Source organism: Cnephaeus nilssonii (genome assembly GCF_951640355.1).
Source record: "Cnephaeus nilssonii genome assembly, chromosome: 3".
NCBI classification, from domain to species: Eukaryota; Metazoa; Chordata; class Mammalia; order Chiroptera; family Vespertilionidae; genus Cnephaeus; species Cnephaeus nilssonii.
In genome coordinates, this window is record NC_137074.1 from 59189440 (window position 1) to 59204275 (window position 14836).

Below are 14836 nucleotides of genomic sequence, written 5' to 3' on the forward strand. Positions count from 1 at the left end.
GTACAGTATAATTATTGTTCCCACTTTCTACATAAGGATATAGCAGTTCAGAAAGGTTAAGTAACTTGCTTCTGGTCACACAGCTGGTGAGTGGAGAAGCTGAGATTCAAATCCTGGTCTGTAAGACCACAGAGTCTGAACTTTGATCTCCCTATCACACTGCATCCGACTTCCTAGTACCAGTAAGGTATGGCCACAAAGATCCCTCCAGCAACCAGACACAGTTGATCAGAAAATCAGCTAGAATTAGCTTGGCCATATAATTTATCATCCTAACCCAGCCTGCTTCTGTTCTGCGCACACAATAAACCAGACGAGATCCCAGGATAACAAACACACACCAGGAAGTAGAGTCACCCTAGTTAAGATGCAAATCATATAGGGAAAGATGATGTTTCGGCCTACAATGTAGTTCATAGATTCTAAGGCACACTTTTCCCTCACATTTAACATCTTTATAATCACTGGCACCTTAGCTTCAATGAAATGCTAAGGTTAGAAGCAACGGTGAACAGTTGGGATGTATGAATGGGCATCAAGAAGGGGGTAAAAAAGTATGCAGGAAGGAGGAAGCCAGAATTCCATTCAAATACCACTCTAGAGAGAGCCCACACTGGAGGGGCAGATTTGGGGGGAGCTGAAAGGGGGACTAGGATCAGTATATAAACAGGAAGATGCTCCCAAGTCCTCATCCTTAGTAGAGTAATGGGATAAACTGGCTCTGAAAGTTCAGGGTCTATCTGAGACCAGTAGTGGCTGTGCCCCACCCCTCCCAAGACATCTTTGCCCCAGTCCTTCACCTCCCACCTTGGCTACCAAGCTGGGCTGGACACAGCCCAAGCCAGAGCCCTGGACTCTGCTGGACAGCACACTGGCAGAGCTGAGCTGTGCATGCTTCCCCCCAACTCACCACAGTACGGAGCTCTGGAAGTGGTCAGGAGGTAGACTCTCACTTCCTTGGGAAGTGGCTCTATCTTGACACCACCTTGTTCCACCAGCCCTGGAAGTCAAGAAAAACAAAGACAGCAGAGTCCTGAGACGGCCATTTCAGGGTCCGTGGCACCCAGCCACATATTGATTAATTCATGCACCCATTCATTCTACAAACAACCACACTGCATGCTCATTGCATGCCATGTCCTATGGTGAGTCCCAGGATACATGCAACTCAGACCAGCTGGGGATAAACACACAAGTAAACAGGAAGTTTAGATCACCTGGCCCATTCTCAGGAGGTATTTCTAAGAAATTTGAAATTATGTCTCCAACTTGCAAAACAATCTACATGACAGTTGTTTAATGGCATTTACCTCCTGTGTAGTAGGAACACAGGAAGTGTTTGAGCTGAATAGTGGTTGACAAGTTGGGAAGGGTATTCTAGGCCGAGAGTACAGTTCCAACAAAGGCACAAAGAGTAAGGAAACATACAATGCTCTTGGGAGTACAGTAGTTAGCATCCCCGGGGTCTTCCATGTCAGTGAAAGTGTAGTGAGAGATGAGGCTGTTGTGAGAGGAGTAGTTGTTACACCAGCCTGTCTGACACATCTGAGGGAAATCATGACATAGGCCCAACAAGTAGGCAGTAATGTTGATTTGCTTTATTGTGGGAAGCTAGCCCTACTTTACCATTTTGTCAAGATGAAATCAATTTCATTCATGTGAGCAATGCCAGGCTATTGTAGCTCTGAGTGGAAGCCAGGAGAGAGAGGGAGGGGAAGGAACCATTTACACTTCCCAGAGTTTTTCCTGGAGCCCTTCATTCAGGATAGATAACCCCAAGATGTTTCCAGTAATGATCTGCACAGGTGAGTCAACACCAGATCCCTCAGTCTTTCCTGAGCCCTTCTCCTCAGACTGGCCTGGATCATCCAGGAACATGCCTGAGCCGGCCAGCAATTAGGCACCCCTCCAGCTGGCACATGGCCACCACAGCCTCACACCTTTAAAGTGGGCCATGTGTGCCAATCTTGGGGACTTCCCCAAAGCACCTTGATTTAGGGACTACCAGGAGTTCAAGAATGGCTGGACCAACTAAAAAGATCTTTGTCAAGCATCCAGTTTGCGAGTGGAGTCAGAGGCTCTGGAATATAGCAATGTTTCTAGAGAGCGTCGTGAGGCTGGTCCTGCAGGGGATGGGCTGTGTGTATGTGAAGGGTGTGTGCAGGGTGAGTATGGCATCAGGCAGCAATATAGAGAGTGAGGGATGGGACCCAGGGCCAAATGTCATCCTCCAGGTTAGAAGAGGCTGAACACCCCATCGATTGCATTTTCTTTATCACAGTTGGGTAGATTTCTTGACCATAGATCAGGACTTAAAGCGGAGACAACTAGCAATACTTGAACTTCCCCCAAGTTGTCAAAGGAAACAAAGAGGTAGCATTTACCGATCCTTGGACAGGAAAGCAGAAAAGGATTCAAACAATCCAGACAGTGTCCAGCAAGGAAGGCCTTGTAGCTAGCACAGGGAAAGGCCATCAGAGGACAGAGATTCTCCAGGGCACTGATGTAAAGGTCCACAGCCCTCATATGATCACAGATCAGATAACTATAGCCTGAACAGGGGAAAGAAACACAACCACATTTTCAGTTAGAGGCAAAGGGAAACTCCCTCATGCTACTTACCATAACTCTGTTGAATTTTCTATTCCAGCAGTCTATAGATACACAGGTGTCCCCTGAGTCACATTTAAAGATGACGAGTAGATATGGTTACTGCACTCTTTCTTTTCATTTTCATTTTACAAAGATACCTACGCTTAATCTATGGAGAAAATTGCTGAATTTGAAAGGGATTCTTCTGTGATCATGCTAATTCTCTTTTAGAAAATGAGAGCATACAGACTTGGCAATTCTAATTCCACTTCTCTAAATGGATACCTTGTCTGCACATTTTACCTTCATCATCACTCACATAACCAATTTTTTTTTACAAAAAATTACAATCTCATTAAACCCAATCCAGTAACAAGACTATCAAAGGAGTCAGTAGCAAGCGGTGCATAGTCAACCTCTGAAGCCAATGTGCTGGGGTTCACCTGGCCAACTGACTGATATGCTCACTTTGCCAAATGTACCAATTTACCAAAAACTCTGTTTTCTTGTTATTGTTTTTGTTTACTATTTAAAAATTTGCAGTAACTCGTATTAGATGAATTGGCTAGGGCTAAAAGGTCTGTAGTGAGCCAAAATTTCAGGGTTCAGGAATGTTCAAACTCTCCCTTCACCTTGGGACACCACCACCCCCAACCCTGAAATCAGCAACTAAGTTTGAGCTGCGTGTTGATCCCCCCCACCCACACACTGCCCCCGGTTGGGATGCTCTATGGCCAACCTCCTTCTAGCTGCAACAGGGAGCTGGGAGAGACAAACTAAATCCCTCTCAAATTATGCTATGGAGAATAAACTAGAAGTGGCCAACTAAATGCCATAGAAATTTTCAAAAGCCGTTAAAACCATACTATCCCATCTGATCAAAATTGCTGGGAAATATGTAAGCTGGAAAATCAGTAAATTTGATTAGTGGTTATTCAATACAATTGTTGAAATAATCCTTAAAATGAAAATGTCAAAAATTTGGTAAACCAGGAAGAAACTAAAAAGATAGTCAACAGATATCAGGATAAAATTCCTATATGAAATGCTGATAGTTTGACTATATTCATAAGAAGAATATAAGAAGACTAAACAACCCTTAATATTTAACTTTTGACAAATGTAATGTTTTTAAAATGCTAAGAATATATTCAATGAACATGTGTATATTCAAAAAGAACATTCATAAAAATATATTTAGAAGAGAAGAAATGTATGTTTATTGATGTACTCAAGAAGATTATCTTGAAAAGAGTTTTGGAGGACTGTTAAATTTAGTAAGTTTGGGTGTGAAGCCACGGCCAGCGTGGCCTTGGGTTCAAAGGCTTGGAGAAAGGGCTGGCACACAAATTAATACACAAGACAAGAAATACAAATTTGGAAAATATGGGGGAAGCCAGGGAAAGCTTAGCTGTAGTAGCCAAGTTCCACTGAGTCTCCATTCCCATCTGTTTTTATTTATTAGAATACATAATTGCCTTTTAGGAATGCAAACAATGGTAATATTTAGTAAACAGTAAGATTATCAGGTTGGGGGAGTTTGCTTTAGGCCATTGAGTCAGCAGTAGGTAATAAAATGCAAATATTCACCCTGTGAATATTAAAGAGCCCAATTCAGCCTTCTGACCAGACTTCTCGCATTTATATTAATTACTGTTGATCTTGGTTCTCAGCATTTGGGAATATGGTCACTCAGTGAATTGATCCTTTGGCTACCTAGCTTTGGGCATGTTGGTATACTTCTTCCAGAACTAGGTCTGTAAAGGATGTAGCTAGTCTGGACTCTTGCCACAAAGTAGGACCCAAGAATAGAGATTATTGCCTTGAGTGATGTTATATCATGGCAGCACCTAAGAAGTGGGGAGGGCGCTGTATGTATGTGGAAGGCTTTCAATTTTAGTCTTCTCCTCAGAATTCCTGGGCTCCAAAGACATCCATTCAATAAGTGCTGAGTAAGACATTATGGGACATAGCAAAGGATACTGGAAGGAAGACCTTCTGTGGCCCACACTAGCAGACTCAACACAAAGGGTATTGGTGACTTCCGGCCTCTGGGGAAGCCAAACACCTACTCTCTGTGGCTTTCTGACCTGCATGAATGAAGGTGGGACACCCAGGTTGGTCTTGGCCTCCGTTGACAAAGTAGTCCACATGTCCAACAGGAATCCGAATACCCAAGTCTGAAAGGAGACAGAAGCCTGTTACTATCTTACTGCAGGGGCATATTGCCCAGGTACCACAGCAGAGTCCACTGGCAGCAGAGCCTGAGGTGTGACCTTATGAGCCCACCTACTCTGTGTTCTGAATGAGCACTCACCTCACTCCTACATGCTATGAGAATGCAGAACTAACCCTTAGGTTTCTAAAGAGGGTTTGCTGACAGGAAGCACAAAATAAATTCCTAAGATGATGCTCATATTTGCCTAATGAAAATCAAGAAAACTAACCATTAACATAGGTTTTAATAAATCAGTAAATGTTATAAGCTTGGTAAGTTTCCTTGTGGAATAGTTTCTATTTTATTTCAAGCAATAGTTCAGATATATATGTTTGGGGCCACATTTGCACATTCTCCTACATATTTTTGTGCTCTCCTGATAGAGCAGAAATATGACCTGGTTATAGAGAGAGGAGTTTGAGAGACCATAGACTTCATTTCATCATCATGACCATGTCTGATCCCTCAAACTGGGTCAGATCCAGCTACCAAAGACACACATTTTCTTCATATCATCTATTATTATTGTAAGCAATTGATGGTGTATTATTTGTTTAATGCCATCTGTACAGGTATTAAGCAATGACCTAGAAGTTATTCTTGATTTCTCCCTTTCTTTCCTTCCCTACATTTATCCCATCACCTGTCTGGCCCGCTCAAAATATATTCAAAAATATATTTTGAATCTTTCTACTTTTCTCTGTCTCTACTGCCACCACCCTTGCCACCGTCATCTCTCACCATCACCTCTCAGTCTTACTGCAAACACCCTCTAATGTGCCTCCCGGCTTCTCTTAATGCTCCCCTGCAAGTCCATTCTCTGCATAGTAGCCACAGTAATCCTTTAAGGATATCCAATCACTGTCCTATTCTCACTGATCATACAAGAAAATTTAAACTCCTTGCCATGGCAAGCTGGTTCTGCTTCCTCCTCTTCAACCTCACTCAGTGCCTCTCTCACTGCACTTTGCCCTGCCCCCACCCACATCCAGGCTTTCATTTTGGCTATCTTCTCTAACTAAATTGGTCTTCTCCCAGCTCTTCTCAGGGTTGATTCATTCACATCTGCAAAGTCTCACGTCAAATATGTCTTTGGGTAGACTGTCCTCAATAATTCCACTTAAAGGAGACAGCCTACCCAAGTCACCCTCTAACGCATATCCTTCCTTATCATAATCACAATGTGTAACTACCTTGTCCGTTTATTTGTATGTAAGCTCCACAACAGCAGGGCCTTTACCTGTCTTTTTCCTGCTACATCCTCAATCCAGCAGAATACCTGGCACATGTGAGTGCCTAATAAATACTTATTGAAGGAATAAATGAGTGAATGTTTGCCCAGTTAACCTGTAACTTCCACATGGGCAGGGGCCTAATGTATGTCTGTTCACTGCAGTGTTCTCAGTGTCTACTACGTAGCTCAATGAAGACTGAGATGAATGGAATGATTTATTTTCCTTTGGTCACATTAAGGAGAGGCTCTGACTTCAAGAGGCACTGAAAGGCTTGGCTCAGGTAAACAGAGAACTAATACATCACCTATTTAGCAAACTTAGGGACAAATTTAGGTAGAGCCCTATGGGTTTTGGTTTCCTCTCTGTGAGATGAAGGAAGGAGAGGTTTGAACACTATGATTGCATGGGTTTCATCCAGAATCATCAATCAGTGAGTCTTGGATGCTAAAAGAAGGTTTCTGAGCAAAGGGAATGAGACATGGATCTCTCACTTGAACTGCACACACTTTGGTAGGGACAGATGCTATTTCTTCCTTTACCCACCATGCTGAGCACAGAGCCTGGCGCAGATTCATGGCATTTGATAGGGAGTTAAAATGAGGAGGAATGCCCACTTCCTTTCTAACTGGCAGAAGAGCTTAATTTGGTCATAGTGGATTCAGAGTTGGGACTCTTTCCTGGGCCTGTCACTACTGGAGAGGGGACTTTTCACTCTTCAGTGGACTGAAGAACTGGGCTCATCCCCTGGGAGCCTGAGAATCTGTCCCAGGAGTAGAATGTTCCATTCCCCCCAGGCCAGGCACAATCACCCTGAAAAAGCAGCATGACTTGCCCGTATGTCAGCCAAGCAGCAGCGCCCACACTGGCACTATGTCAGCACAGGGTTAGTGTTGAATCAGAGAGTGAGACTGGTCCATGGATTGAAAAAATCTTAGGCCTGCTGCTAGCTAAAAATAAAACCATTCATCTCAGTACTAAGAAAATGAAAGAGCCTGCAGTGTGCGGGGGAATTGAGAGAGCCTGCCTTTTAGTTGTAATTTTGATGAAAAAAATCTCAGGCCTGCTACTAGCTAAAAATAAAACCATTCATCTCAGTGCTAAGAAAATGAGAGAGCCTGCAGGACGGTGTGCAACAGAAGCGCAACAGGAGAGGGAATCTGCCCAGGGCCACCCAGAGATATGGCAGCCCCCTAGCCCATACCCTGTTCTCATTCCCCCACCCCAGGAGGAACTCCCAGCTCACTGTCGGTGTCTGTGTGGATGGCTTCCACGAAGAGGGCATCTCCAGCATCCAGGCGCTCCTCCAGGCTGGCTCTGGTGTACTCTGGTCCAGCAGGGTCCAGGCCTACAAGGACAGACTGATGGCAACGGCCCCCTTTCCCCTCAGCCACAGGAACTCTCCTAGGTCCACCACGCACCTACCTTGGCAGCCCTTTCGGTTCAGAGTCCCCCAACAAGAACCCAAGAGTAGAGAACTAACTCAGAACTCCCATACCCAGGAACCTCTGTTCTACTGTCTCTAACCTCTTACTGACCCACTTTCTCTGGCTCTACAATAAGCTTAATAACACCAACCGTTTGTTAATGTGAGTGATATTAATCCTCATGGAGTAACAATAGTATAATTTTTAAGCAGCCACTATGTGCCAGGCCATCTGCTGGGCAGTTTTACACGCGCTAGTCCTCACAAGAACATAATGAAGGAAATATTACTATCCCCATGTCTTAATTTGGACCCCTTGCTCTCTCCCTCCCCAAAAGCAGACCCTGAGATAAGGATTCAAAAATGCAAGTAGTGGAGAGAACCAAGATGGCGGCATAGGTAAACACCTATACTTGCTGCCTCTCACAACCACATCAAAATTACAACTAAAAGGCAGAACAACTACCACTCAGAACCACGGGAAAGCTGGTCGAGTGGAAGTTCCACAACTAGAGAGGTGAAGAAAGCGCATTGAGACTGGTAAGAGGTGTGGAGGCACAGAAAGTGCTGGCACCTGGATGTGCTGCTCTTTTAATCAGGAGGGAGATACAAGCTCCCACTTGCTCTGAACTCCAGTTCTGGGTGAGACTCTGGGGGACCTACGGGGAGAAACTGGACTGTCTGGCATTGGGACAGGAACATGAGGGCGGCTTTCTCTCAGAGGTGCTCACAGCGATCATTGTTCCTGCACGGGAGTGCAGGACGTGGAGACCCGGGGACATCTCTGGTGCAGGGCTGACTGGCAGCCATTGCTGTTTGCTCCACCCTGGTGATTCCCGGAGAACCCGTCCCACCCAATTTACAACCCCACCCAAGCTGTGCGCAGAGGCTTTTGCATATGAATAGCCTGTCCTTTCTCCACCTAAAACCTGTCAAACTGCAGCTGGGTCAGAGAGCCCCAAAGCTTTCAAAAGAAGGCCCAAGGCCTGGCAGCAGCAGCCTGCATTGCTTCACAACTAGGCCTCGTCTGGACACTTCCAAACTCCATACAAAGAGGAGGAATCTGCAGATGTTTCTGTAGCTCCTGCTGGGCGGCCCCAGACAGTGGCTGACCTTGCACCTCCCTGGAGATCCAAGAGCCAGTGTACCCAATGGTCAGAGTGAAACCATACCAGATTACAACTCTTCACATCCATAAGAGACACACTCAAGGGGCAGACTCAGTGAGCACCAAAGCCCCAATGAAGCAAGTCCTGCCCCATAAGGGTGCCTCCTGCACAACAGATCTTCCAGTGTAGACACAGCTGGTCATCACAGCCAATTGGCCTAGAGGTCAATTCCTCCCAGTGATACCAACAGCAATCAAGACTGTGCAAACAGCCCACAAAGGGGTGCACCAAGAGTGTCCACCTCAGGTGACTGGGGAGGCTGAGCCACTGGGCCCTATAAGACACCTACCACACAAGGCCACTCTATCAACTCAAGGAGACTTAGCAGCTACCCAGAACATAGAAACAAACACAGGGTAGCAGCCAAAATGCAGAGACAAAGAAACATGTCACAAATGAAAGAAACTGAAGAAAGCAAACTACTGGATATAGAGTTCAAAACCACAGTTATAAGGTTACTCAAGAATCTTCTAGAAACCTCTGAGAAATTTAGTGAGAACCTCAATGATATGAAAAAGGACCAATCAGAAATTAAGCATACACTGACTGAAATAAAGAATAATATACAGAGTCAACGGCAGACTAGAAGATCCCAAGAATCAAGTCAAAGATTTGAAATACGAAGAAGCATAAAACACCCAACCGGAAGAGAGAGAGAAAAAAAAAGAATCCAAAAATATGAATATAGTGTAAGGAGCCTCTGAGACAACTTCAAGCGTACCAACATCTGAATTATAGGGGTGCCAAAAGAAGAGAGAGAGCAAGATACTGAAAACCTATTTGAAGAAATATTGACAGAAAACTTCCCCCACCTGGTGAAAGAAATAGACTTACAAGTCCAGGAAGTGCACAGAACCCCAAACAAAAGGAATCCAAAGAGGACCACACCAAGACACATCATAATTAAAATGCCAAGGGCAAAAGACAAAGAGAGAATCTTGAAAGCAGCAAGAGAAAAACAGTTAGTTACCTACAAGGGAGCACCCATATGATTGTCAGCTGATTTCTCAACAGAAACTATGCATGCCAGAAGGGAGTGGCAAGAAATATTCAAAGTGATGAATAAGAAGAACCTACAACCAAGATTATTCTACCCAGCAAAGCTATCATTTAGAATTGAAGGTCAGATAAAGAGCTTCACAGACAAGAAAAAGCTAAAGCAGTTCATCACCGCCAAACCAGTATTATATGAAATGTTGAAGGGTATTTTCTAAGAAGAGAAAGAAGAAGAAAAAGGTAAAGATAAAAAATTATGAACAGCAAAGTGACAACAAATACGTATCTATCAACAAGTGAACCTAAAAATCAAATGAATAAAAAACCTGATGAAATGAACAGACTGGTGAATGTAATAGAATCAGGGGCATGGAAAGGGAGCAGACTGACAATTCTTGGGGAGAAGGGGTTGTGGGGGGTTCGGGAAGAAATTGGACAAAGAGCTTACACCTATGGATCAGGTCAATGGGGCAGGGGGAGGCCTGGAGTGTGGTGGGAACCAGGTGGAGGAGAGCTATGGGGGTGGGGGGGAAGAGGAACACCTGTAATAATCTAACAATAAATATTTTTTTAAAAAATGCAGGCTTGTATTAAGTATTATATCAAAGTTTGATAAACAAATAAAATTACAAATATAGTTTAAAAATGCAAGTAGTTACTTCCAATCAAGATGGTGGCACACGTAAATGTGGCAGTCACATCCTCCCACAACCACATCAAAATTACAACTAAAATACAGAACCACCATCATTCATAAGTATCTGAAATCTGGCCAAACAGAAGTCCTATAACTAGAGAATTAAAGAAGAAGCCACTCTGAGACTGATAGGAAGGGTGGAGGCGCAGAATGGAGGGTCTTCATGAGGAGCAAGGGATCCCTGCCCCACACCAGACCCCTCAGCCCAGGGTTCCAGTGCCAGGAAGAGAAATCCCCATTACTTCAGGCTATAAAAACCAGCAGGAATTGTGGCCTACGGTTCAATTCCTCCAAGTGATGCCAACAGCAATCAAGGATCAACTACAACAGGACTGTGTACATACCTCACACAGGGGATCACCTAGAGTGACCCACTCAGGTGACTTGGGAAGGCTGGGCCCTACAGAACATCTACTACACAAGGCCACTCTACCAAATCAAGGAGACATAGCAGCTCTACCTAATACATAGAAACAAACACAGGGAGGCAGCCAAAATGCAGAGAAAAAGAAACATGTCACAAACGAAAGAACAGAAGAAAACACCAGAAAAAAAAAACAAAAACAAAACAACACTAAATGAAATGGAAGCAAACAAACTACTAGATACAGATTTCAAAACAATGGTTTAAGGATGATCAAGGAACTTAATGAGAGCTTCAAAGAACTTAGTGAGAAAATCAAAGACATGAAAAAGGACTAGTTAGAAATGAAAGATACACTAACTAAAATGAAGAATAATTTACAGGGATTCAACTGAAGAGTAGAGGACACCAAGAATCAAATCAAGAATTTGGAATATGAGGAAGCAAAAAACACCCAGTCAAAAGAGCAAAAAGAAAAAAAGAACCAAAAAATATGAAGATAGTATAAGGAGTCTCTGGGATATGGGGGTGCCAGAAGGAGAAGAGAAGGAGCAAGAAATTGAAAACCTATTTGAAGAATAATGACAGAAAAGTTCCCCTACCTGGTGAAAGGAATAGATTTACAAGTCCAGGAAGCGTAGAGTTCTAAACAAGAGGAACCCAAAGAGGCCCACACCAAGACACATCATAATTAAAATGCCAAAGGTTAAAGACAAAGAGAGAATCTTAAAAGCAGCAAGAGAAAAACAGTTAATTACCTACAAGAGAATGCCCCTGTGACTGTCAGCTGATTTCTCAACAGAAACTTTGCAAATCAGAAGAGAGTGGCAATAAATATTCAAAATGATGAAAAGCAAGGACCTACAACCAAGATTACCCTAGCCAGCAAAGCTATCACTTAGAATTGAAAATCAAATAAAGAGCTCCACAGACAGGAAAAAGCTAAAGGAGTTCATCACCACCAAACCAGTATTACATGAAATGTTAAAGGGTCTTCTTGAGGAGGAGGAGGAGGAGGAGAAGAAGAAGGAGGAGGAGAAGGAGGAGGAGGAGGAGGAGGAGGAGGAGGAGGAAATTCCTATCTAATAAAAGAGTAATATGCAAATTGACTGTACCTCCACTACACCCACAAGCCACACCCACCAGCTACACCCACCAACCAATCAGGAGCAATTATGCAAATAACCCCAACCAAGATGGCTGCGGCCACAGAGAGCAGGTGGGAGGCTTGGGTTTCCCCGGCAATTGAGGAAGCCAAGCTTTCCGCCTGCCCTTGCCGGCCCAGGCCTCTACTCAATGCTACAAAGTTTCAATTATAGAAGGTAAATAAACCCCAACAGAAATGGCTGCTGCCACAGAGCGAGCAGAAGGCTTGGCTCTGCTCCAGGATACAAAGTTTCAATTGTAGAAGATAAATAAACCCCAGATACCAGGGCCTCCGCTTGGGTCGCTGGGGGGCGTGGCCGGCCTGCAAACCACCATAGGCCCCTCGCCCAGGCTGCCCCACACCCCAAGGGAACCCCCACCCTGATCCGGGACACCCTTCAGGGCAAACCAGCTGGCCCCCACCTTTGCACCAGGCCTCTATCCTATCTAATAAAAGAGTAATATGCAAATTGACCATCACTCCAACACAAAAGATGGCTGCCCCCATGTGGTCAAAGATTCTGCCCCCATGTGGACACAAGATGGCCACCAGGGGAGGGCAGTTGAGAGGGACCAGGCCTGCAGGGCAGTTGGGGGCGATCAAGCCTGCAGGGGAAGGCAGTTAGGGGTGACCAGGCTGGCAGAGGAGGGAAGTTGGGGGTGACTGGGCCTGCAGGGGAGAGCAGTTGGGGGGAACCAGGCCTGCAGGGGAGGGCAGTTAGGGGTGACCAGACCTGCAAGGGAGGGCAGTTAGGGGCAAACAGGCTGGCAGGGGAGCAGTTAGGCATCAATCAGGCTGGCAGGGGAGTGGTTAGGGGTGATCAGGCTGGCAGGCAGAAGTGGTTAGGGGCAATCAGGAAGGCAGGCAGGTGAGCAGTTGGGAGCCAGCAGTCCTGGACTGTGAGACAGATGTCCAACTGCCCATTTAGGCCCGATTCCGGTGGGACAACCCTCAAGGGGTCCCAGATTGGAGAGAGTGCAGGTTGGGCTGAGAAACACGCCCCCCCCCCCCCCCCGTGTACAAATTCCGTGCACCGGGCCTCTAGTATGAACAATAAAATGACAATAAATATATATCTATCAATAGTTGAATCTGAAAATTAAAATGAACAAAGAATCTAATGAACAAAATAAACTGATGAATAAAATAGAACCAGAGGCATGAAAATGTGGAACAGGCTGAAGAATCTCAGAGGGAAGCGGGAGAAGGGGTGGGAAGAGATTAACCTAAGAGCTTATATGCATATATACATAACCCATGGACACAGACAATAGGGTGGTGAAGGCCTTGGGTGGAGCAGGTTCCAAGTGGAGAGGGCAATGGGGGAGGGAACTGGGGGGACACCTGTAATACTCTCAACAATAAACATTTTAAAATTGCAACTGGCTTATTTGGGAGATCACAGAAAGCTAGTGAGGGAGTGGAAAATGGAGTTAAAGAAGGAAGGACATTTTTAATGAATAGAGTATCACTTTGGGCAAGTAGGTCTCATCCCATTGGGGCTCCTCTGAGAGGCTTGTAGAACGTGACTCAGAGTTGTTACACTAGATGGTAATTTCCACACAAGTCTAGCCCCTAATTGATTAAGAGTAGCTCCTGAAGCATAAAGCATACCGCACTTTTGCAAGTATTTAGCATAGTGTTTAAAGGTGATTTCCACAGTGGGTCAAGAAGATATGAGCTATTAACATAGAAATAAAAGATCTTTCAAAGTGAGAGGCAACAAGCATTTATTTGATATAAAAAAGAGTAGCTATTCAGAATCACTGATTCAGGCAGAAACCTAAATAATGTTCTGATTAGGACACAAAGCAAGGGATAGTTATGAGAAAGGGAAGAGGAACCATTACATCAATGGAAGGACAGCATTTATTGATGCAGATAAACTAACACAACAACACTAATTCTAAACAGTGTTTTTAATTCAGTCCGGTAGTCATCAGCTGGTAGTCATAATACCTACTTTCCTGTTATCCTTGCAAACAGTTCTTTGGGACACAATGTTGCTTAAGGCCCAGTCCAAAGATTATTTTGCCCTGTTTTAACATTCCAAAGGTTTTGGGCATAAGATGTGCAAGGCAGTTCTTCTGGGATGACAACTCTGAATCCATTTTAAAGTGGCTCCATCCTATATAATACAAAGCTAATATGCAAATCGATCGAATGGCAGAACAACTGGTAGCAATGACGTGCGCAGCGGCAGTGGCAGGAGCCTCTCCCGCTTCCACCGCAGCACTAAGGATGTCTGACTGATGGCTTAAGCCCGCTCCCCATGGGCCTAAGCCATCAGTCAGACATCCCCTGAGGGCTCCCAGACTACGAGAGGGCGCAGGCCGGGCTGAGGGACCACCTCCCCCCCACACACACTGAGTGCACAAATTTTGTGCACCAGGCCTCTAGTTGATTATATTTTTGCATCACAGATGTAGAAACTGAGGCTTAGCAAGAACTTCATGGCTTCTTACACTGACATTAGAGCTCATGCAATAACACAATATCACTTTAGGCAAAAGTGTCCCAATAAATAAATTTTAGTGGTCATGGATGACTTTATCATAACACCAAAAGGTTTAACGCTTCTATCTGCTTGCCTCAACAAAGACATTTTCAGGGCATTCTTTCTACTTTTCTCTAAACCTGGGAGGATGGGCAGGGAAGAATGTTACCTGTGATCAATCCCAACTGGCCTCTGTAGAAATGTCCCACCATGCCCCCAACGTGGGCCCCCAGGCTCACACCAATGATGTGGATGGAGGACTCCGACACACCCAGCACCTACAACAGACATTTACAGTGGATTGAATTTGGGCCTCAGCAGCCGCCTGGCCTCACAAGTCTGCACTTTCCCCTGAGGCTTTAGCAGCAGAGGGCCCTGGGCATGCATAATACAGGTGCTTCACATGCTTAGGTCAGAGGTGAGAGGGTTGGGGAGGGCAGAATCCTCATTCTGGTAAGCCCCTGCCCTCTTGCTGGGTGCTCCAGGGGTAATCCCCTT

General features: G+C 44.9%; 1 protein-coding gene across 2 annotated transcripts in view; it reads right to left on the reverse strand.

The window, feature by feature from the left end:
- Positions 1-14836, reverse strand: part of PLA1A (phospholipase A1 member A) — a 44564-nt gene that overhangs the window by 12095 nt on the left and 17633 nt on the right. For both annotated transcript variants that reach the window (XM_079766251.1, XM_079766252.1), the window contains exons 4-8: positions 14508-14616; positions 7289-7390; positions 4683-4772; positions 2385-2552; positions 911-1000 (exon numbers count right to left, since the gene is read on the reverse strand). In XM_079766251.1, the coding sequence (XP_079622377.1) occupies positions 911-1000; positions 2385-2552; positions 4683-4772; positions 7289-7390; positions 14508-14616 (559 nt within the window). The remainder of the gene's footprint in view (positions 1-910; positions 1001-2384; positions 2553-4682; positions 4773-7288; positions 7391-14507; positions 14617-14836) is intronic.